The 25,563-nt window shown below is 43.2% G+C and overlaps 1 protein-coding gene across 1 annotated transcript in view; it reads right to left on the bottom strand.

Annotated features, from left to right (window-relative positions):
* Adamts17 (ADAM metallopeptidase with thrombospondin type 1 motif 17) overlaps positions 1–25,563 on the bottom strand; it is a 312,892-nt gene that overhangs the window by 229,602 nt on the left and 57,727 nt on the right. The window contains exons 5-7 of the mRNA XM_052161031.1: positions 7,001–7,084; positions 6,183–6,340; positions 334–377 (exon numbers count right to left, since the gene is read on the bottom strand). Coding sequence (XP_052016991.1) covers positions 334–377; positions 6,183–6,340; positions 7,001–7,084 — 286 coding nt within the window. The remainder of the gene's footprint in view (positions 1–333; positions 378–6,182; positions 6,341–7,000; positions 7,085–25,563) is intronic.

Here is a 25,563-nt window from a genome sequence, read left to right on the forward strand (position 1 = left end):
ATGTCAGTACTGTTTAGACTAGAAAACAAGCTGCCAGGGCAGACAAGATGCTTAGAGACGATTACACTCTCAACATTAGACATCTTGGAGCTACTTGGCAGCTCTGGCCCTTGGTTTGACTTGTTATAACATTCTTTCTCAACCCATCATCTAGATGTCTTCTGTCATAGGCAGCCTCAAAACTCACCTGAAAAGGAAATAGAGGAACCAATTTACAGGAAGAGAGGCAACAGAAAATACTAAGCATGTTTGAGGAGATGGAGGTAATTCCATCAGATTACAAGTCCCATGATGCATCATCTCTTTGAATCATTGTCAGAGGTGGAAACTTACCAACGGTGTCACAAGGTTCATCTTTGTGAACGCAGAAATCTGTCCTAAAAAAAAAATAAAAGGAAAAGAAAAGATACAGTCTGATGTATGTGGTACTCTGCAAGAATTGGAGAGGAAAATTACATACTAATATGGGTTGGTGATCTTACAATGTTGTTGCTTTAATTTAGACAAACAATGTCTGTCAACATGCAAGAAGCCCATATTAATTTTTTTGCATTTATTTGTGAAGTGTGTGTGCATGTGACAGAGCACACAGAGAGAGGGGTGAGGGAGTCAGTTCTCTTCTGGAGGTAGATTGTGGGAGAGAACTCGGGCTATCAGACTTGGCGGTAAGAACCTTCACACACTGAGCCACCTCACTGCCTCAGGACTCCCTCTTACAGCTGAACTTCTCCACGCATAGCTTTTAGAAAGAAGTTATTCTTTCAAAAGTTGAAAAAAATTAAAAGGCCTTTTTGGGATCAGAGACAATTAATTACTAGCTAACTGTGGTGGGATCTCAAAGCTACTCAACCTGGAGAGCTAGAAGAGCCATTCTTTATAGCCACGGAAAAGCAACAAAAAGCCATTTCTAAAAATCATTTTAAAGCTCTCAGAGATCCCCCAGGTGTGCAGTTGTGGATGAGTGAGAAAGCAGAGGTTCAAAGCCTGCTCCAGCCTTGGTCCCACAGAGCCCGTGGGTTCAGTCACCTCTCTTGATGAGATGAAGGGGCGAGCCCAGCTTGTCCATCAACAAACATTCCCAGACTTCCCTTTAAAATTCCCCCAGTTAGTAGCCAACCACAGAAACGGAATTAGAGGAGGAGAATGACAGTCCCCAACCAAGCCATGCTCCATTCACCAATAAATAGAAAGACAGACAGACAGACTGACGGAGAGATCCTAGAGGTAGCCAGACACTCAGCACAGTATGACAGCAGGTGGCAGCCCTGGTCCCAACTGACCTGCCCTGGTGAACACTCCCACGTTTCCACTCTATCATTCATGACCGTGACTCTGGCCTTCACTCTGATCTTACCTACTCACAGCAATGACTCTGGGAGCCATGCAGGGGCTGTCACTTTCCTCCCACTCTACCCACAGTCATCTCTGTATGCATCCCAGCCCATGCTCATCCCCAGTGTGCTGTGTGTTAAAGGAGCGAGCCCCACCCAGAGTGTGCCCATTCCTCCGCCTACTCCTGCTAGGCATGGATCGCAACGGACGGCTCTCACCCACAGGCTCTGGATCGGAGGCCTAATGGCTCTGCTTGACATCCTGATGCACAGATTCCCAGGCCTGGGCTGACAACTGAGCACTGTGGGACAGAGTCACCTCCACAAGCACACTGGGCATCCTGCAGGCCAGAGGAAATGGCAGGGCAGGAGGCATGGATGGGAATGAAAGCTTAGAAGTATGGCCAGAGAGGAGGTAAGCAGAGTCAGGGAGGCAACCAAGGTCTGCTGTGGCTGCCACTCAATAGGTTCTGCTTCTGGGAATTCCCAAGTTTTTCACAACAAAAAAGATATACTTTGGGTTATCTGTTTTGGTCAACTAGTTTTAATATTATCATTTATCAACTGACATATAAAATGATTTATACTTATACAATGCAAATATGAGGTTGGATGTGTATATTGTGAAAGGATAAAATCTAGCTAATAGAAACATCCATCACCTCAGGAATGAGTTAAGGTTTTGTTTTTTGTATTTTTAGTTTTGTGGGGGTTTTTGTTTGTTTGTTTGTTGGTGACAATACTTAAGATCCACTTTCACGGTGGTCCTTAAGCATATGTCACTGTGAACTGTGCAATAAATATCTAGAACTTAAAGAATCTGCTACTATGAAAAAAATTTAAACCCTTTATTATCATGACCTTACCCACAAACCAATGAATTTTGTGGAAAGGAAGCGGGGCTAAGATGCTAAGTGGTCAAAGCAAGCCTCCTGTCCTCACTTTGCTGTTTTGCTCTTGGGTTTCCTGGTTAGGAGGCTACTGAACAGGAAGCAGAGGGTCAGGAAGAAAACAGATTCTGAGGTGCTGAGGATTGGGACCTGCAGGGGATCCCAGCGTGACCCTCAGCCAGACCTGCACACTTGCTGAGATGTCTCTCTGATGTTCTCTACAGAAGCACAGAGCTTGGGGAGAAACAGTATGTGCCTGTCTTCCTAGGTCAAGTTCAGAAGCAAAGGTAAAGCCACTAGGGCTGGAGCCCCAGTCCTCTGTGTGGCCCTGGCTGGCCTCCAACCACAGTACACATGGTGGTTGTCTACAGCCTAGACACACACACAGCTGCAGAAAAGCTGACTGCCTCTGCTAGCCATGACATCATGTTCACATCCTCTGTAGCAGCCAGTGTCCAGGAGAACAGCTTCCAGGCTTAGCCACTGGCCAAAAGAGAGAAGGAAAAGAAAACCATCACGCTGTCCAGACGCGAGGCCGGAATGTGGGGATGCTGTCCCCTGAACACTGCCTGGCCTGTGCGATTTTCTATTCAACACTTGGCTAGGGTTAACTCTGGGCAGAAAGGGCACCTCTCTAAAGCAGCTGCTGCCCTTGCATTCCATTTCCCTGCAAAACATCAACCTGCCATTAGCTCAACCTCAGGAATCGCAGCCCCAGCTCCTGGTCATACACCAGGCTTCTCAGCCAGCTCTTATTCCACCCACCCCTGTGCGGCTGCTCGAGTCAACATTTGCAAGGACAGCCTCTGGGGGTGTAGCTAAGTAGTGATTCATTCACAGAAGCAAGAACAAAGGCTTAGGCAGCCCTGAGGTGTCATCGTGAAAGGGAACAAGAAAACAGGCCCCTAGGCATGCACATGTTTATATGGGCTTGTCCATGTGTGCACTTGTGTGTGTTTGTCTGTATGGGTGTGTGCTCATTTGCTTGTGTTTGTGTGTGTGCATTTGTTTGTGTGTGCACTTGTACTTGTATTTATGTATGCATGTGTGTTTATGTGTGTGTGTGTGTGTGTGTTCAAAAGATGATGTTGTTAATTTCTCTTCACCTCAGTTTTTTTGAGACAAGGTCTCTCACTGAAAGCGAACCTTATCCACTGGACTACAGCAGCAAGTCAACAAGCTCCCATCACTGCCAAATGGACACCAGCGAACCCAGTGCTTTCACTTGGGTTCCCGAGGCTCAAACTCGGTCTTCATGCTTGTGCCACAAGCACATCACTGACTTAGCCATCTTCCCAGGTCCCTAGCTGATTCTGTTGTTTAAAACAGAATCTCACATAGTCTAAAAGCTTGCATCAAACTGTGTAGGCACAGGTGACCTTAAACGCCTGATCCTCCTGTCTCTACCACCTAAGTGATGGGATTACGGACATGTACTTCTTTCCTTGGCTATTTGTGGTTTTATAAAAGACCCACACCAGAAGTTTTGCCAACTCTGATTTCGATGATGTTTATTTTCTCTAGGAAAAAAAAAGTTTTTATTTCCAGAACAGGACAACTCCAAAATGCTTTTTCTCTCCCATTCTGGAGGTCTCTGTAAGCCTCGGTGACAACTGATGTATTGTATAAAATTGATGGGTGCATTTAAAATAGTCTCACCCCAGAAACTGATGGGTGCATTTAAAATAGTCTCATCCCAGAAACATTAGTAAGATGGGTAGGTTACAAACATATTCACTAGCTTCTTGTGAAAGGAAATAGCGGGAAGGCAAAAAGCGGTTTCAAATATGGTGTCGGAAGAGAATCCCCTAAGTTAGTAATATTTTTAATAAACACTAGAATCCCTAAGTTTTATAGTGTTTATAAAAACTACTCTCAAAGTAGGGATACTAGAAGTTTAGCTGCAATTTACAATCCTGGGGTTATTTAAAACAAGTTCTTCTCTATGAAGGACTCTTAGACCTCATTTGATTAGACCTAATTAATTTCATGTAGGAAATTAATCGTAAAATTTATGGTTATGCATAAACATAGCTCCACAGGATTCCTGCCTACTTACCAAGTAGAATCCACCCTCCAAACATCTGCCTCCCCAACCCCCATCAGCGCAATCCTTCAGGTGTTCTATAGGCAGTCCAATAGGTCCCCAAATGCCATTCCTGAGTGTATGGTAGCAGCCTTTAGCTAGGGAAGATGGGTTCCCAACACTTCTAAGGAAGAAGCACCTTGAGATGCCCAGCACTCTCTGCCTGGCAAGCCCAGACCTAAAGCAGGCATGCCAGCTGGTGATCCTACCACAGCTGCAGAACTATCTAAGAGACTATGCTTGGAGCGTGCCATTAGGCATTTAACCGAACCCATGCAAGTAGCAATTGTTCTCATAGGGAAGCAGCATGCCTACTGAGGGCCTCTCAATCCCAGGGGCTGGTGACTGATCTGCCTGATTTACTTTCTAGAAGAGGGATCAGACATCTGTCAGTAGTCTGGTAATGGCAAGGTATATGTGTTCTCTCTCTCTCTCTCTCTCTCTCTCTCTCTCTCTCTCTCTCTCTCTCTGTGTGTGTGTGTGTGTGTGTATACATGTATGCACACATATATATTTATACATGTATACATGTTTGCATGTGTGTGCTAGAACTGTGACCCCAGAATAGATATGGTTAAGTGCCTACAGATGTGACTTTACTTGCAAAGAGGGTCTAGGCATAATCCAGTTAAGAAATGGTCACAATGGTTGAGGTAGATCCTAATCCAAAGACAATGTTCTCTTAAGAGCTCAATCCGGACACAGAGGAGAGACATCGAGAGATGGCCCTGTAGTGGTGGAAGAGACACTCAAGTGAGGTGTCCACAAGCCAGCGGCTGCCAACAGTGGCAACAACCGCCAGAAGGGAGAAAACAGAGAACGACCCTCCCCTTGAGGATTCGGGGAGAGTGGGGCCTTACTGACACCCCGATTTTGAATGTAAGGGGATAATTTTTATTATTTAGGGTCATCTGCTTTTGGTCAGTAGCTACGGTGGTACTAAGAAACTATGGAGGAGTGGCCCCTTGTTCTGGAAAGACTCAGTGAAGCAGTATAGGGCAAAACCAGAACAGGGAAGTGGGAAGGGTTGGGTGGGAAAACAGGGGGAGGGAAGGGGGCTGATGGGACTTTCAGGGAGTGGGGGGTCTAGAAAAGGGGAAATCATTTGAAATGTAAATAAAAATATATCAAATTAAAAAATCACAATAAAATAAAATAAAATACCAAAAAAAGAAAGAAAGAAAGAAAGAAAAAGAGAAAGAAAAAAAGAAAAAAAGAAAGAAAAAAGAAAAAGAAGCTATGGCAGTGTGGTTGCCTGCTGCTTCAGAGGCTGCCCTGGGTTTCTTCTATTTACTTCTTGGCCCCTTGGTCTAGAAGGATGATGGCAGCTAGAAAAAACCTTAACCCCTGCTTCAAACAAGAGTTCTTCACATGATGTTCATGGGTATCTGAAAGATGGAGTTTTCTAGAGGGTCCTGCGGATGGTCCTGCAAGGCTGTGAGGTTGCCCAGGGGCCATGGAGTTCTCCCACAGGGAACTCCATCACACACTCTCCTCCCTAACATGTTGCCTAAGTGAGCGCAGCAGCTGCAAACGCTCTCAGTCCCCCTCTTACGAGCATGCTATTGGGAGGAAGGAGTGGGAAGAAGGGAGAAGTAAGTGGATTTCTAGAAAGTTCTAAGTTTCTGGTTACCTAGAATCTCAGTGTTCTTCTAATACTGACAACAGAGCTTTGGATGACTAACACTGTGGGTCAGGCACTGCTTATAGGCAATAGCTCTTTTCTCAGAGGCTGGACCTACAACAGTCCCATTTGACCAGTGAGGATCCTACAGTCCAAGCAAGTAGACAGAGGCTCCATCCAAGCTGACCATCCACTTCTGGATTGCTAACATGCTCTCACAACTGGACTGTCTCCTCCTGCACCAGGCTTACCTGGTCACAAATACAGCAGCATCCACAGGAGGCGTATCATCCTTCCCTCCTGGCACCTGGTTATTGCCGAGGTAGCGTGCTCCTCCATACTCCTCATTCTGCCAGTGACAGAAGCTCTCCAGGGACCGCTCGCCATGGTGCCCAATGGATAACTTGGCCTAAAAGAAATTGAAGGAGGTAGTCAAAGATAGTGTCATTCAGGAAGCCAAAGCTGCCCCCAGTCTATATTACAAATGGTAGATATTCTCGAAGACAGAATTCAATAGATGCCCTGAGACAGCCTAGAACCAAAGGATGTTCAGGAGGCCCCAAGGGTGACCATTCAGGACTTTATCTACAAGTTCAAATAGTAACTAACATTAAAGCAAACCAAAATACTTCTCAGAAACAGAATGGTCTCCAAAATCAGTGCACTCCCTTGATGTCTACTGACGGGTTCACCTTGCAGGTAGCCCTGGCTTAAAGGGAAGCACTCAACTGAAATACCAAAACCAATGCTCTACTGGGTCCCAGTGAAGCAGGAGCTCCAGGAGGAAAGTCCTACTTCTGAGACCTCATTCAGCTTTCTGCACACATGACAGCCATGTGCCAGACCTTCTAGGAGCAGGGGAAGATGAGTGTGAACCCATGGCTCAGTAGTCCCTGAGATTTAAGCAGCCTGCATACTCCCATGGTTTGAGACCCCGGGCTCTTTCTCTTCTCTCACAGGAGTGTCATCTTCACAGCCAGGAGATGAGCAAGCTTGCCCTCCTTAGCAGACACAGCCAAACCCATCAAATTCTCAGCATGTTCTCTGAAAGGCACCCACAAAGACTTACAGGGCGTTGTCTCAGAAGAACCAGCTTGGTGACTTGAATGTTAATTTTTATCCCAAGACTCTGGTGCTGAAACATGTTGTATACCTAGTAAGAGAGAAAAATAAAGATACAAATATAACTTTTTGGGCTGAAGAGATGGTTCAATAGTTAAGAGCATTGAGTGCTATTCCAAAGGTCCTGAGTTCAATTCCCAGCAACCACATGGTGGCTCACAACCATCTCTAATGGGATCTGATGCCCTCTTCTGGTGTGCCTGAAGACCAGACACTCATATAGTGTAGTCATATAAATAAAATAAATAAATCAAAAAAAAAAAAACAAAACAAATATAGCTTTTTAAGTAGAGCAGTGTTCTGGATAGTAGCTTGGAACAGAGAAAGGTTACTAGATAAAAACTAAAGAAATCTGCTTAAAGTATGGACATAGTTTAGGTATTAGCCAATACTGGTCTCCTGCTTATTAACTGTAAATGCAAGATGCTAAAAATACAAACAATTGTGCATGTGAACTCTATCCTACCTGCCCAATTTTTCTATACTTTTAAAACTTGTCTAAAAAGCACAGTATCCATTAAAAAAAATCTAAATGCACTGTTTTCTTCTATATGAGAAAAATTACAAATGATAATTAACATGCAATTTAAACTTCATTGTCAATAAAATGTGATTTAAGCAAAAATATGTATGTATACACAGATATACATAGATGAGACCATTTCCCAGATGCTCTTTGCAAGCCTCCAAAGTAGTGGGTCTCCCAGAATTGGACCTGAACCTCCCAAGCTGTGGGCAGGACAGAACTTTTCTCTGTGAAGTTCTTGTCTTGGGTATTTATTCCATCATGGCTACAGAAGACCAACTTAGGTACAAATATGCCTCTTGTCAGCAGAACTTACTGTTCAGGAACTTAACATCAAGAAGTCCCAGAAGGTCTTCTAAAGGAAGAATGAACGGGGGAAAAAAAATCATGCAGCAGAGGAACCAGGGTTCTCAAGAACCAAGAAATCCCATTGGATGTGAGGCTCCCAGGTCAGCACGACTCACCCCAGGTCCTCTCCTCTATGATAGCAAAAGCAGAACTCTGAGAGGTTTGATGGAGAGGTAATAAGGGTGGTCATAGTTATATGAAATAGAGGATCAGGCAGTAGTGCTTTTTCTATGCATCTAGTTTTAGCTCATAGACATCACCTGGAAGGGGATTTCATACCAAGGGCATTAAACCACCCCCGTTCAGTGCCTCCTTCCTACTTTGCAGAAGCAGCATGAATCGATGGCCAGGGCAGATGGCAAGGTCAGTCCAGGCCAAGTGCGGCTGGCCACCCAAAGGCTACCGAGCCTGCAAACTAGCAAGCACAGACTGTGGGCAGCTCTGTCTGTGACGCAGCATTAGCTGTGTCTAAGCTTGGCCCTTGCACACTGCTATTATGGTTAAATTAAAATCTATCTTTGTGCAACTTAATTATTTTTCCCATAAGAAAAAGGGGGGGATGCACTCAACTGCTATGTTCTCAGTGCCTCCCTCCAAATGCCTTGTCCTCAAGTACAAAATATCTGTCCTTTAATGCCGGGCTGTCCATCTACAGGCAAATTCTGAAGTCAGTTCTTCATTATCTATTCCTGACCCTGGGGCAAGAAGGGAACACACAACTTTTTCCTTGTTTGGATATTTCAAGAACCTCCCAAATGGCTCTAATTCATTTTTTTCCTGAAATACCCAGTATGAGGATTTGGACCTCAACTGGTATACATCAGTTCTAAACATGGAAATTCCAAACAAAGAAAGCAAGCTTGAGGTTATAAAGGAAACAGTTCAAGTTGTACAGGGTTTGGCCACAGGGGGCTGTTTAAGCAATGCATTCGGAGTGCATGTGAACCCAACGAGACAGCATGGATGTAGCCCAAGGAGGCCCTGGGTTCCATCCCAGCACCCAAACATAAAAAATTAAATGCACAATAACTGTAATACTATACTAGCGAAACCCTAAAGACACTCAAGAATATTATGGGTTTAAAGAAGTAGCATGCAGGCTGACAAGATAGCTTAGGGGGTAAAGGCGCTTGTTGCTAAGACTGATGACATAAAGGCGCTTGTTGTGAAGACTGATGACATAAGTTCAAACCCTGGAACCCACATGATGAAAGGTAGAATAGACGCCTGCAAGTTGTCCTCTGATTTCTGTATATGTACTGGAGTGTGGACATAAGTGTGTCATGCACACAATAAAATATAAAGAAATGAATGAATAAATGCTACACATACACATATATATATATGAATATAACACCTATTTATTATATATATGCAACATATATACATATACATACACATAAATGATGTGAAGTTAAACACGGTGGGTATGCTGGCTTGTCTTATGTAAACTTGACACAAGCTAGAATTATTTGAGAAAATTTCTCTGAGTTTACTAATAATTATCAATTGAGAAAAATGCCTCCAGACAATCCAGGTGTAAGGCATTTTCTTAATTAATGGACGGCCCAGTCCATTGTGGGTGGTTCCACCCCTGGGCTGGTAGACTTGGTTTCTAACAGCCGTCCACGGCCTCTGCATCAGCTCCTGCCTGCAGGTTCCTGCCTTATTTGAATCCTTGTCCTCCCTCCTTCAATGCTGAACAGCCATGTGGAAGTGTAGCCCAATTACACCCTTTCCTCTCCAACTTGCTTTTGGTCGTGGTGTTTCATCATAGCAATGGTAACCCTAAGACAGTGAGGTTCACGCCTGTAATCCCAGTACTGGGGAGACTGAGATGGAGGAATTGGAAGTTGGAGGTGAGCCTGATATTCACTGCTAGGCCAGGCCAGGCTAGGCCATACTGTGTGAGCATGCCTTACATCTTTTAATTACTTAAGTAAGATAGTAGTGTGACAAGGAGCTTCTGGTCAAGGTGCTCTGGTCTGCTGCAGGAACAGAGGACACACAGGCAAATGTGTGAATGCCAGACAGAACCCAGGGCAAGTCCTTGAGATAGAATCATCCACTGTCAGGCTGAGAATAGCCTAGTGGCACGCATATTCCATGTTCCAAGACGTGTGTGCCTCCCTTGGGATGAATGCATGAAGAAAAGATGAGGGAAGAAAACAGCCTCACATCCCAGGGGCTTTGGAGAGGAAAAATAGAGAAAAATGCTAGAAACAGGAAATGGGTGCACAGGGTCAGTTCTCAAAGATGAGGCCATCTGGATGCTAGGTAGGTGACAGGTGAATGCATTCATTGTCACTAAACTTACACATGGCTGCGACAATAAATTCGATAATGTGTCTGTTGTCACATTTAAAAGTATGATTCATTTATGAAAGCCTCATGCCGGGCTAATATCCAATATATACAAAGAACTCAAGAAGTTAGACCCCAGAAAACCAAATAACCCTATTAAAAATGGGGTACAGAGCTAAACAAAGAATTTTTACCTGAAGAACTTCAGATAGCTGAGAAGCATCTTTAAAAATGTTCAACATCATTAGTCATTAGGGAAATGCAAATCAAAACAACCCTGAGATTTCACCTCACACCAGTCAGAATGGCTAAGGTTAAAAACTCAGGAGACAGCAGGTGTTGGCGAGGATGTGGGGAAAGAGGAACACTCCTCCACTGCTGGAGGGGTTGCAAGATGGTACAATCACTCTGGAAATCAGTCTGGTGGTTCCTCAGAAAACTGGGCACGACACTTCCGGAGGACCCTACTATACCACTCCTGGGCATATACCCAGAGGATTCCCCAGCATGCAATAAGAACACAGGCTCCACTATGTTCATAGCAGCCTTATTTATAATAGCCAGAAGCTGGAAAGAACCCAGATGCCCCTCAATGGAGGAATGGATGCAGAAAATGTGATATATTTACACAATGGAGTACTACTCAGCAATTAAAAACAATGAATTCATGAAATTCTTAGGCAAATGGTTGGAACTAGAAAATATCATCCTAAGTGAGGTAACCCAGTCTCAAAAGAACACTCATGGTATGCACTCACTGATAAGCGGATGTTAGCCTAGAAGCTTGGAATACCCAAGACATAATCCACATATCAAATGATGTCCAAGAAGAAAAAAGGAGTGGCCCCTGGTTCTGGAAAGGCTCAGTGCAGCAGTGTAGGGGAATACCAGCACAGGGAAGTGGGAAAGGGTGGATGGGGGAGCAGGGGGAGGGAAGAGGGCTTATGGGACTTGCAGGGAGGGGAAATCAGGAAAAGGGGAAATCATTTGAAATGTAAATAAAGAATATATCGAATAAAAAGTAGAAAAAAAGAAAGAAAGCCTCATGCCCTAAATATCTGTGGTGGACTGAATGAGAAATGCCCTCCAGAGACTCTGGCACTTGAACGGTTGGGGGTCTCCAGTTGATGGTCTTGTTTGGGCAGCACTGGCAGAGATGGCCTTGCTAGAGGAAGCATGTCACTGGGAGTGGGCTGTGAGGTTTCAGAAGCCACACACCATTTCAAGTTCAATCTCTCTGCTTCATGCTTGTCTTTTTGAGATGTGAGCCCTCGGTTCTCAGGTTCCAGCTCTAGCCTCCATGCCTGCCTGACGCCATATTTCCCTGCTGCCATGGTAATTGTGCTGTTATGCCACAGAAACCCTAAGCCCCCAAATAAACCTCTCCTTCTGTACATTGCCTTGGTCATGCTGTTTTAGCACAAGAGAAAGGTAACTATTACAACGTCATGACTAGTAACGAAGGACAGCATCCCCCTTATAATACAGGCTCTCCAATCCCAGGGAACCCTTAGCCAAGCCTAACCACCACAGCTGAGCACTCTGTCACCTGTTATTTACAGGCTTCCCACCCACAGAGCTGCATGGGGTGGGGCAGGGCACAGGGCAGGGCAGAATGGTCACGGGAGCTCCCTCCGGGCCAGGAAAGCCTGCTGAACATCTGATAACAGCAGCAAACCGAGGTGGACGCCGGAGACAAGCAAACAAGATGCTCTGCCTCTCCTTTTCCCATGGAAATTCCTGCTCAGGGGAAGTCTTGAAGGCAGTGCCTGACGCTTAGGGAGACACCTGGCTGGGCCTGCAGCAGTGCAGCCAATTGTCTGGAAAGTCTGTCCCTGGTGTCCAACTCTGGCCGCGTTCCAGTCAGAGCTCAGAGCCCTGGCCGCCTTCGTCACATTCCCTCAGCAGTCTGAGCCAAGCAGGTAGACTTGCTGCCAACAGCACACTGTGGCTCTCTCAGTTGGGTGACTTGGGGACACAGAGATGCTTGGGAGCACAGACAGGGACCAGAGAAGGAATGAGAGGCTGGGATAGACTGGGACGTACCTGTCATCACACCAGTTGGGATTTTTCACAAGGCTGTCACTCAGGATGAGCCCGCCCCTGCTCAGGGTCCCCTTCTGCCCCATTCACACCTCACCCAAAAAGGCAAGGGCTAAATTTACTAACTTCACAGGACCTCTATGGGAGGTCCCCAGGCATGGATTGGGAATGCATACTCCAGAGTCCCCAGACGCCCTGAAACAGAGACTGGCTGTGTGTGGTGAAGGAGCCTCCCAGGGCTTCTAGCATGAGTTCACGTGTAAGAACCAGTGAGCATTCTAATGGTGGGCTGCCTTGGGGGGGGGGTTACCACAGAGAGATTCATTGTCTGTTTCATATGGTAATAAAGCAAAATTGATGTCATTTTTCCTCCAAACAGCTTGCCTGGACGGTCTTGGGTTTTTAATACCACTCCACGGTTGTTAAGGAAGCAAAGAACAACGAAAGCTCTGAGGGGTGGCCCTGCTTTCCGACTTGGCTGTCCCTCCGCGTGGTTTCTGGTGCCACACCACCTGTTTCTGTCTCCAGTTTGTGCCTTAAAGCATTCCTTCTCTGGTGTCACCTGAGGACCCCCACCCAAGGAGAACCAAATCCCATATACACAGGAGGCTCTGTAATTTGTGTGGAAAAGTCACAGCAGCCCACAGAACCCCCTGTGCACTGAGGCAATTTTTTGCACATCTGTCCTGGAAGCAGCTTGTGCACAGATCCAGGGACAAAAAAAAAATTCAGACATAGGACTCCATGCCCCTCAGCGAAGACACAGAAAAGCAGCTTTTATTTATTACAACACCTGGGGTCTTGATTATGCCAGGAAAGTGCTCTACTACTGAGCTACCTGCAAGCTACAGAAGTATCTTTATTTATTTTTTTAAAACAGTCTCTGTCTACATAGCCCAGGTCTGTGTCCTTCCTAGCCTCCTACCCAGATGCCCTGGGTGTCCCACTATGCCTGAATCAGAAGCATTTTTAAAATACCAACTAGACCATACCACTCTTCATTTTAGACCCATTGGTGGCTACACACACACACACACACACACACACACACACACAGAGAGAGAGAGAGAGAGAGAGAGAGAGAGAGAGAGAGAGAGAGATGCTTTTTCCTCATGTTCGTCAGCCAGCAGGGTTAGTCTGACCTTGGCTTAGTAACTCCTATGAACCTCCCATCTGGCTGGCATTGTTTATTAGCTCAGTGCCGCCCTTTGGAAGAGAAGACAGCCCCTCACAGAGGTGCTCCGGTCACTTGCTCTCATATGGGCCAGGATGGGGCAGCTCCTACTCTCTAGGACTCCCTTTCTCCGAGTTGTGTTGGATGGTGTCTACATCTAGGATAAGCCGTGCCAATGATTCCTGTTGTACACATGAGTGGGTAGCAAGGTCCTGTGTTTGTGGTGCCTGAAGTGGACAGAAAGGTACTGAAAACTCGGCCAAATGGAACCAATGCACATCTTTTATCTTGATAGTAAAATTCATAGAGCATACAGCCTGTAATTTGCACCATGTTTGCGTGCACAGTGTTGCCGCCAGAACTTAACCTCCCTGTGAGATAAACTGCTTTCCCCACTGCACACTTAGCAACCCATCTCCCCAGTCCCTCTCTTCTGTCTCTATAAGCCTGATGGCTCTAGATGTCAGTCATAAAAGGGATGGTCTGCTACTCAACCTTTGGTGGCCGGCTTATTTCACTAAGTATGATGTCCTTTAGGATCATCCTTTTTACAGAACATACCCAAATGTCTTTCTTTTTAAGGCTGAATACGACATTCCATATTGTATATCTGCTACACTTTCCTTATCTGTCCATCAATCAGTGGACACACTTCTGTGCTTCCGGCTACTGGGAGTGATTCAGTCGCGAACCCCTCCAGGACCCTGCTCAGGTCTGTTTCTGTGTGTACAGACATGGATTCTGTCTCCTCAGCAGCCTCCAGAGAAGACCTGGGCTCGTGAATTCCTCACGAGGCTCTGAAAGAGAGGGCGCGGACAGTAGACTGTGTCCCTGGAACACAGACACAGCAGCAGAGTGAGCAGACAGTAGACTGTGTTCTTGGAACACAGACATGGCCACAGTGTGGCTCAGCCTCGTCCCTGACGGACCCTTTACTCTGACCTTTCCTGTGGCCTTACCTACCTTAATCTTCTCCCCCACAAGCCTTTCTCAAATCCTGAGCTGGTGGTCCCATTCTCCCTTTGACCAGGGATAGCTCCTGTATGGCCCTCTTGCCTTATGAGCCCAACACCCAACAGACCCTGGAGCCAAGCTTCCTGCTCCAGGTTTCATAAAAGGCTTTCTTTACCACCCAGAAAGCAAGCCCACCTTGCCCAAGGCCAGTTTTCCTTGGTGTCTCTTTTCTCCACTGTCCACGCCTGCCACGCCTGTGCCTGTCACACCAGGGTGTGGGTGGGAGGCCGCTCCGGCTAGCTGGTTCCTCCTCTTAACCTTGTATGGCTTGGTTTCATCCTCTGCCAACGCTCTTATAAAACAACAGGTGTGCTAAGGGGACCCGGGAGACTTTCCATTGCACATGGCTGCCTGGGCACCCTGGGAGGTGGGTAAATACATAACCACATGAGTGTGGAAACACTTCCTACTGGGCTGTGCATACAACGTAAATCCATGTGCTGTGTTTAGGATACACAAAAGCCTCTCCAGAGTAAATTAATCAAGGAATTAAAAAAAAATATATAGTCAGATTCCTCTCACCCCACTCTTGTTCCAGTTTCTCCAGATACAGTTGGCAGCTATGTGCTTACAGGAAGTCCCTCCTTCCACCCTACCTCTGTTTCCTGGGCTCTGCCTCTGGGTGTGTACCCTCATTCCTCTAGATCTTTCCTGCTTCCCCTCTCAGCCTTTCCTCCTAACCCACCTTTACTTTGTTTGTATACCCACCAACCTACAGAAATGCTCTCTAATGGGGACCCCATGGCCATCACATTTGCCTAGGACCCAGAGTGACAAGAGAAGCCAAAAACCAGACCAACCACTCAAAGAAGACAAGAACAGATACCTACACCATGAAACACTTCAAACGTCATAATTCTAGGTGCCTGGATCCTAGCACACAAATGGAAACATGGGCACTCAAGACAATATATCTCCTTCAAGTAACAGCATTGCAATGGGCCCTCAAAAAACCACTGTAGCTGAAGCACAAGACAAAATAGCAACTATGGATGTTTACAGACCTGAGGGGAAATATGGATAAATGCTTTTAAAAAGTCCTTAAAACACAGTTTAATGAACTAATAGAGATGCTTTAAGGCATGAAAGTAGGACTTAACAAAGAAAAGAGAACCAGCAAAGAAAACCCAAATTGAAATAAAACTGGAAGTGAAAACTCAGGATGCCGAAACCTCACAGGAAAGCCTCACCAACAGATTAAGACATGCGAGAAAGAATTTCAGGTCTTGAAGATAAGGTAGAAAAAATATATAGCTCAGTCAAAGCAAATTAACCAAGGAATTGAAAACGTACAGTCAGAAGCAGCCCAACCTTGCTCTTCCTTTTTTTTTTATTTATTTATTTTCTATATTCTTTGTTTACATTCCAAATGCTTTCCCCTTTCCCGGTTCCCCCCTCCCCATATGCCCCATAAGCCCTCTTCTCTCCACCCATTCCCCAATCACCCCCTCCCATTTCTCTGTCCTGGTACTCCCCTACAATGCTGGATCAAGTCTTTCCAGGACCAGGGCCCTCTCCTTCCTTCTTCTTGGGAATCATTTGATATGCTAATTGTATCTTGAGTATTCAGAGCTTCTTGGCTAATTAATATCCACTTATCAGTGATTGCATTCCATGTGTATTCTTTTGTGATTGGGTTACCTCACTTACGATGATATTTTCCCGTTCCAACTATTTGCCTAAAAATTTCATGAATTCATTGTTTTTAATTGCTGAGTAGTATTCCATATACCACATTTTCTGTATCCATTCCTCCATTGAGGGACATCTGGGTTCTTTCCAGCTTCTGGCTATTATAAATAAGGCTGCTATGAACAAAGTGGAACATGTGTCCTTATTGCATGCTGGGGAATCCTCTGGGTATATGCCCAGGAGTGATATAGCAGGGTCCTCTGGAAGTGTCATGCCCAGTTTTCTCAGGAACTGCCAGACTGATTTTCAGAGTGGTTGTACCATCTGGCAATCCCACCAGCAGCGGAAGAGTGTTCCTCTTTTTCCACATCCTCACCAACACCTGCCATCTCCTGAGTTTTTAACCTTAGCCATTCTGACTGGTGTGAGGTGAAATCTCAGGTTGTTTTGATTTGCATTTCCTTAATGACTAAAGATGTTGAACATTTCTTAAGGTGCTTCTCAGCCATCTGAATTTCTTCAGGTGAAAATTCTTTGTTTAGCTCTGTACCCTATTTTTTAATAGGGTTATTTGGTTCTCTGGGGTCTAACTTCTTGAGTTCTTTGTATATATTGGATATTAGCCCTCTGTTGGATGTAGGGTTGATGAAGATCTTTCCCCAATTTGTTGGTTGCTGTTTTGTCCTTTTGTTGGTGTCCTTTGCCTTATAGAAACTTTGTAATTTTATGAGGTCCCATTTGTCAATTCTGATCTTAGACCAAAAGTAAATTAGGATCAAATAGATCATCTAAACAGTCCCATAGCCTCTAAAGAAATAAAATGGGTCATAGAAAGATTTCCAATCAAAAAAAGCACAGGTTTTAGTGCAGAATTCTATCAGACCTTCAAAGAAGACCTAACACCAATACTCTTCAAACTATTCCATAAAATAGAAACAGAAGGAACACTACCCAACTTGTTCTATGAAGCCACAATTACGCTGATACCAAAACCACACAAAGATCCAACAAAGAAAGAGAACTTCAGGCCAATTTCCCTTATGAATATTGATGCAAAAATACTCAATAAAATTCTTGCCAACCGAATCCAAGAACACATCAAAATGATCATCCACCATGATCAAGTAGGCTTTATCCCAGGGATGCAGGGATGGTTCAATATATGGAAATCCATCAATGCTATCCACTACATAAACAAACTCAAAGAAAAAAACCACATGGTCATTTCATTAGATGCTGACAAAGCATTTGACAAAATTCAGCATCCTTTCATGCTAAAAATCTTGGAAAGAACAGGAATTCGAGGCTCATACCTAAACATAGTTAAAGCAATATACAGCAAACCGGTAGCCAACATCAAACTAAATGGAGAGAAACTTGAAGCAATCCCACTAAAATCAGGGACTAGACAAGGCTGCTCTCTCTCTCCATATCTTTCAATATAGTTCTTGAAGTTCTAGCTAGAGCAATTAGACAACATAAGGAGGTCAAAGGGATACAAATTGGAAAGGAAGAAGTCAAACTATCACTATTTGCAGATGATATGCTAGTCTACTTAGGTGACCCAAAAAACTCCACCAGAGAACTCCTACAGCTAATAAACAACTTCAGCAAAGTGACTGGTTATAAAATCAACTCAAGCAAATCAGTAACTCAAAGGATAAGCAGGCTGAGAAAGAAGTTAGGGAAATGACACCTTCACAATAGCCACAAACAATGTAAAGTATCTTGGTGTGACTCTAACCAAACAAATCAAAGATCTGTATGGCAAGAACTTCAGGGCTCTGAAGAAGGAAATCAAAGAAGACCTCAGAAAATGGAAAAACCTTCCATGCTCATGGATTGGCAGAATTAATATAGTTAAAATGGCCATCTTGCCAAAAGCAATCTACAGATTCAACGCAATCCCCATCAAAATTCCAACTCAGTTCTTCATAGAGTTAGAAACAGCAATTCTCAAATTCATCTGGAATAACAAAATCCCAGGATAGCTAAAACTATTCTCAACAGTAAAAGAACTTCTGGTGGAATCAGTATCCCAGACCTCAAGCAATACTATAGAGCAATAGTGTTAAAAACTGCATGGTATTGGTACAGTGACAGGTAAGTGGATCAATGGAATAGGATTGAAGACCCAGAGATGAACCCATACACCTATGGTCACTTGATCTTCAACAAAGGATCGGAAAGTATCCAGTGGAAAAAAGATAGCCTTTTCAACAAATGGTGCTGGTTCAAATGGAGGTCAGCATGCAGAAGAATGCAAATTGATCCATTCTTATCTCCTCGTACTAAGCTCAACTCCAAGTGGATCAAGGACCTCCACATAAGACCAGACACACTGAAACTAATAGAAAAGAAACTGGGGAAGACCCTTGAGGACATGGGCACAGGGGGAAAGTTCCAACCTTGCTCTTCTGTGCCAGTTTCTCCAGATTCATTAGTCCTGTGTCAGTCTGCCTGCAGGAGCGCCTCCTCCCACCCCACCTCCACTTCCTAGGCTCTGCCTCGTGGTGTGGACCCAGGGTGCCCCTATATCTTTCCTACTTCCCCTCTCAGCCTTTTTACAACTTAAAAAAAGGGAAAAATCCCAGGCATAAAACATCTCAGAAATCTGGGATGCTCCCAAAAGACTAAACTTATAAATAGAAGTATAGAGACAAGAGGACAATCCAGGTCAAAGGTACAGAAAAATCAAAGCAAGATCAAACAATCCACTTAACTAGACCTATAATCCCCCATGGAATAGAATCAGTAATTAAAAGTCCTCAACCAGAAAAAAGGCCAGATGGATTCAATGCAGAATTGTACCAGACCTTCAAAGCAGAATTAATGCCAATACTTCTCAAATTATTCTACAAAATAAAAACTGAAGGATTATATTTTCTCATTATTTTTACAAAGCTACTATTGCCCTCATACCAAAGCCATACAAAGACCAAAGGAAGAAAGAAAATTATAGACCAATTCCTTATGAAAATAGATGCAAAAATTCTCAAAATACTTATAAGTCAAATACAAACATCAAAAAGATCATCCACCATAATCATGTTGATTTCAACCCAGAGATGCAGAGACGATTCAACATATATAAAAATCAATATAATTCCCTACATAAACAAACCACACTTGATCTTAGCCAAAAGGCCAAGATGCAATAATATAAACAAACTAAAACAAAAAAAACCCACATGATCATTTCATTAGATTTAGAAAAGGCCTTTGACAAAATCTAGTATCCCTTCATAATAAAAGCCTAGAGAGTCTAGGGATGTAACGGAAATACCTCCACATAATAAAGGTAGTTTATAGCAAGCCCATAATCAAATAATCTAAAAGAAGAGAAATTCAAAACATTTCCACTATAATTAGGAACAAGATAAGGAGTTGTACTCTCTCCATAGATATTCAATACAGCATTTGAAGTCTTAACCAGAACAATAAGACAACCAAAGGAGATCATAGGGATAGAAATAGGAAAGAAAGAACTCCAAGTATCTTTATAGATGATATGATAATATACGTAAGTGACCCTAAACATTCCACTAGGTAACTTTTACAACTGATAAACACTTTCAGTCAGTAGCAGTATACAAATCAGTAGTCTGGAGAGATGGCTCAGCAGTTAAGAGTACTAACTGCTCTTCCAGAGGTCCTGAGTTCAATTCCCAGCAACCACATGGTGGCTCACAACCATTTGTAATGGAATAAGATGCCCTCTTCAGGTGTGTGTCTGATGTGTTCATATAAATACAAATAAATATGTCTTTTAAAAAACCAGTAAATATCAAGAAAACTAATAACCCAATTTAAAAAAAATGGAGTACAGAGGTAAGCAGAGGGTTATTAAAAGATGAAACGCACATGACTGAGAAACATTTAAAGAAATGCTCAAGATCCTTAGTCACCAGGGGAATGCAAGTTAAAACTACTTTGAGATTTTTATCTTATATCAGTCAGAATGGCAAGATCAATCAAACAAATGACAGCATATGCTAGGGAGGGTGTAGAGAAAGATGAACACTCCTCCATTGCTGGTAGGAGTGTGAACTGGTACGACCACTATGGAAATCAGTGTAGGGGTTCCTCAAGAGGCTGAGAATGGATCTACCTCAAGATGCAGCTGTGCCGCTCTTGGGAATGCACCTAAAGGGCCGTACATCCTGCTACAGAGACACTCGCTTGCCCATGCTCATTGCTGCTCTATTTATAGTAGCCAGAAATTGGAAAACAGCCTAGATGTCCATCAACTGATGAATGGATATTGAAGATGTGTTACCGTGATACATTTACACAATAGACTATTTCTCAGCTATTAAGGAAAAATGAAATTATGGACTTTGCATGTAAATGAATAGAGCTAGAAAAAAACCATTCTGGGTTAGGTAACCTAGACCCTAAAAGACAAATGTTGTATGCTTTCCCTTATATGTGGATGCTAGCTGTTAGGTTTTTAAAATGTGTGCTAGAAGAGAAAAATACTTTTTAAAACTAGATAGAGACCTACTATATAGAAGGATCCTAGAGTATATACATATATGAAAGGAATCTAATTAGTCAACAAATAATAGGGAAGACAATGCCCCAACTAGACATTATGCCACCAAGTGTAACCTCCAGTCCTCAGAATAGATTACATCTTGTTGAGTTGTTGTCCAAAGAGGCTCCATGGAAACCTCCACATATCACAGTTATTGACCAAGGCTACTAGTTGCTCTCTATAACCTGATAATAAGGCCCTATTGCAGAATAAAACCCTCAGTTATACCATTGAACACTGAGAAGGAAGCTGGTGCTTGATTTAAAAGCTTCACCACTGCTGACTAGTGTTCATGGTACTGGAAAGAACTCTGCACACGAGCTGGAAGAGAAAATTAATTATCAGTATCACCCAGGTATAAACCCTGTGACCTACAACACGAACCCACCTCCAAGATTTACCAGTGCAATAGTGGCACAAATGTTATAGGAGTAACCAGTCATTCTTTGATTGGATTTAAAACCCATTCCATGAGATTGAACCAATACCTGACACTACTAAAGGGGTAAAGAACCTGACACTACATAGGTCACAGGCCTAGGGAAAACATATTATTATCAGTCTGTTAAAGGAATATTGCAATACAATGACTGCCAGTGACACAGTGTTATACCCCTAGATCAGTGCATCACTCAACCCACTCAAAGAAGCTTCTCACAGTAGATGGTAATTAATGCAGAGATTCACAACTGGACAGTGTCCAGAGAATGAGAATCTTTGGAAAATTCAGTTCTGCATAGCATGTCTTCATCAACTCCTTCTTATCAAGGCTCAGGGATCTATGTGGAACAGGAGGTTGACTGGAAGATGCCAAGGAAATTGTCTTCCGGATACAAGAAGATGATGCACAAATGGATTCACAGAGACTATGGCCATACTCAGAAGAACTTACACAGGTTTAAGACACACAGGGTGCCAGCCCTAACTAAGAAGATATCTGCAACTGAAACCACTAGCAAGAGGAAAAATCAGTTTTCTCTAATGGTGTCTCACTGGGTAGTATATAAACCACATTCCTGGTCAGGCCCAGAGTAGTTCACCAATATGAAATGTACTCATTGGTATTTTTATGAACTCTGTGTTTTATTTTTGCCATTTTGGGGCCTTTTTAAAAATAAATCTTTTTAATCTTGCCTATTTGTTTAGATTTTCATTTTTGTGTTTTCTGTTTTGTTTTTGTTTCTTGTTTTTGTTTGTTCATTTTAAAAGAGAGAGAAAGATAAAGAACATAAAGTTGGTGAGGAGGATCTGGGAGGAATCAGGGGAAGGGGGGAGCACGACCAAACTATACTGTATAAAAATAATTTTAACTAAAAATTAAAAACTATAAAAATTGAAGGGGGAAAAAGCGTAGATCCAGCTTCGTCCTCATTTCAGTCTTTCTCCAAACTTTGGTTGAGAAGGCAAACAATTTTTAGGAAAAAAACAAAGTACAGTCAGTATTATTTTTTAAAGATTTATTTCTTATGTATACAGCATTCTGTATGTATGTATGCCTGCTAGCCAGAAGAGGGCACCAGACCTCATTATAGATGGTTATGAGCCACTGGGACTTGACCTCAGGACCTCTGAGCCATCTCTCCATCCCCCCAGTATTTGCTAATACAACTTCTTTGCTAATAAGTCATTGGCAAAGGATATTGCTCAGAGGCACCAGTCACTCAGTCTGTATTTACAGACTCAGATATCCTAGACTATCTGCGTGAAGACAGGCAGCAGATAATAGGAAAGGTATATGCACAATCTTATTCTGAGGAGTTTGCTACGGAAACTGGGAGAACATGGAATAAGTGGGTGGGCATTTTGGAGTGTCCATTCCGTGGTATTAAATACATTCACACATTCCCATTAGCCATCGCCAGTCCTTTCTTATAAAACTGAAAATCTGTCCCCACTAAATACTTACAGCCATCACTCTCCAACAATGAGTTGTTGCCTGTGTTCATGTTTGTACACTAGGCATGCCTCGTGTCCACAGGGAAAAGAGGACATCAGCTCCTCTGAAACTGAAGTTATAGACAGTTATGAGCTGCCATGTGAGTGGTGGAAATTGAATCTGGGTCCTCTATAAGAGCAGCCAATGCTGCAATGCTGTTAACCACTGAGGTATTGCACACACCCTAGTGTTTCCTCTGGTTGGAAGGCTAATATCTCAGTATATGTATATATATATGCCTCATTTCTCTGTCTGCCCAGGTGTCAACACATACTTGGGTTGCTTCCACCTTTGGGCTATTGTCAACTATAAAGCAGACCTTCAAGTATCTATCCATGTCTTTGATTTCTTAAAAGTGGGATTGCTGGGAAGTAGGGCTTGGTTTTGGTTCTAAGGAACAGTCTTACTTCCCACAACAGCTGTACCATCTTGCATCCCCATTGGATCTCTTTTCTGTCACAAATACTTGTGCTCAGTTGTACTTCTGTGTATGTGTTAGCATTACAATAGATATCCCAGTGGGTGAGGAAGTATTTCATTGTGGGTCAGACTTCCATTTTCCTACTGATGAGTGATGTTAAGTCCCTTTATTGGCTATATGTAAATCTTTTTTTTTTAAAGTCTACTCAAATCCTTTCCCAATTTTTTCTTCTGTTGGTAGTGCTGGTGATAAGTTTTAGAAGTCTATATTCTGAATATTAACTGATGTGTAATTTGCAAATATTTTCTTTCATTCTGTGTGTTGCCCTTTTCCCATGATAATGGGATCTTTTGATGCAAAAGAATTGATTGTGCTCAAATCCAATATGTCTACTTTTCCTTTTGTTGTTGGCTGTGTCTTTGATATATCCAAGAAATTGCTGCCAAGATGGATGTCAGGGCCTCCCCTCCTCCCCCTTTCTTCTGTGTCTACTTGCTTCAACTCTCAAATTAGGACTTTAGCACATTTTAAATGTGGGACTTCTATTGCATGTAGGCATCCAATTTAGCTAGTACTAGTTGTTGAAAAGACTTCCAATTCTCCCTTATCTGTGTCAACCATTTGACCAAATATATTAGTGTCCACTGCTGGGGTCTAGATTATTCCATCAGGCATAGGGTAGCAACATAAGAGGAGTGCTCTGATTTTTGTAGCTCTGAAGAAAATCTGATCTCTGGAAGCATGAATCCTCCAACTTTTCTCTTTCATTTCCTACTCCATATGGTTTTTAGGATGTAGTTTTCTAAAATCCATAGACATTGGTGTATTTACAGAAACCACTGTATCTGTTGTTTTAAGTAACATGGATGCTGAAACATGGTCTTAAGATGATCAACATGACTTCCCACCTATCTCTTCCTTTGCTTCTAACACCAATGGTTCACAGCTCTAACTGTGGAGCCTCGCTCACCCTGATTAAGTAAATGCTCAGTACTGTGTTATTTTGATACTCTTGCAGATAGGATTTTCCTATAAATCTACTTTCCAGAGTGTTTACTGTTTGTGCACACAAATGAAACTAGCCCATATATGTTGGTATTTAGACTGTTACTTTGCTATTTATTGGTAACCATGCACGAATGGATGGACACACGCATGCATGTGCACATGCACAATGTATGTAACTTTCATGGTCTTCTCTAGTTAATATCACATCACACATGACCAGAGATTACTCAGCCTCTTTCTTTCCTACTTGAATGACTATTTTATTTTATTTTATTTCATTTCATTTTATTTTATTTTATTCTTTGTGCCCAACTTCTCTTGCTAAAACTTTTAGAACTGTGTGGAACCAAAGTGGCAAGTATGGCATCTCTGTCTTGTTTTGCAGGGAAAGGTGCTCCACTACCTACCACGTCAGCCACGGAGTCTTCATTTATGCCTTTTATGACAATGAGACAGTTTAATTGTGTTCATTTTACATATTTTGTTATAAAAGGCTATTGGATCTTTCCAAATTCCTTTTCTGCATTGAGCACTAATTATTAGTTTCTCCCTTTGTTGGTTAATATGGTTGAGCATGCTCACTAGTTTCCATACAAATATTTATACATAGAAATTTATAATTACTATATATTTTGCTACCTTTGAATTCTACTGACATCTAATGGCCTTCTTTGTCACAGATGACCCTTTTTCCTCTCAGTCTGCTTTCCCTGTTAGCATAGTCTGTTCTGCTCTCTTTCCCATTATGATCTGCACAGAATATCTTTTGCACCTGTTTACGTTCTTTTTTTTCCACATCTAAAAGCAAGCATTTTATTTTTACCCCCTCCTCCTCCCTCTCCACCACCTACCTTCCCACTCTGGCATACCCCTACACTGGGGCATCAAACTCCCTCAGAACCCTGGGCCGCTCCTTCCACTGATGTCCATCCTCTGCCACCTATGTGGCTGGAGCCACAGATCCCTCCATGTGTATTCTTTGGTAGATGGTCCAGCCCCTGGGAGATCTGGGGGGTCTGGCCAGTTGACAATGTTGCTCCCTCCATGGGGCTGCAAACCTCCTAAGCTCCTTCAGTCCCTTCTCCAACTCCTCTATCGGGGACCCTGCACTCAGTCCAATGGTTGGCTGTGAGCTTCCACCTCTGTATTTGTCAGGCTCTGGCAGAACCTCTCAGGAGATAGCTCCTGTCAGCAAGCACTTCCCAGCATCCACAATAGTGTCTGGGTTTGACAATTGTATTTGGGATGGATCTGGAAAAAGAAGAACACTCCTCCATTGTTGGTGGGATTGCAAGTTGGTACAACCACTCTGGAAATCAGTCTGGCAGTTCCTCAGAAAACATGGCATAGTACTACCTGAGGACTCAGCTGTACCACTCTTGGACATATACCCATGTAATAAGGACAAATTCTCCACCATGTTCATAGCAGCAGGTTGTTTATAGTCAGAAGCCGGAGGAAACAACCCAGATGTCCCTCAACAGAAGAATGGATACAGAAAATGTGGTACATTTACACAATGGACTACTACTCAGCTATTAAAAACAATGACTTCTTGAAGTTC

Source organism: Apodemus sylvaticus, chromosome 1 (assembly GCF_947179515.1).
Source record: "Apodemus sylvaticus chromosome 1, mApoSyl1.1, whole genome shotgun sequence".
NCBI lineage: Eukaryota > Metazoa > Chordata > Mammalia > Rodentia > Muridae > Apodemus > Apodemus sylvaticus.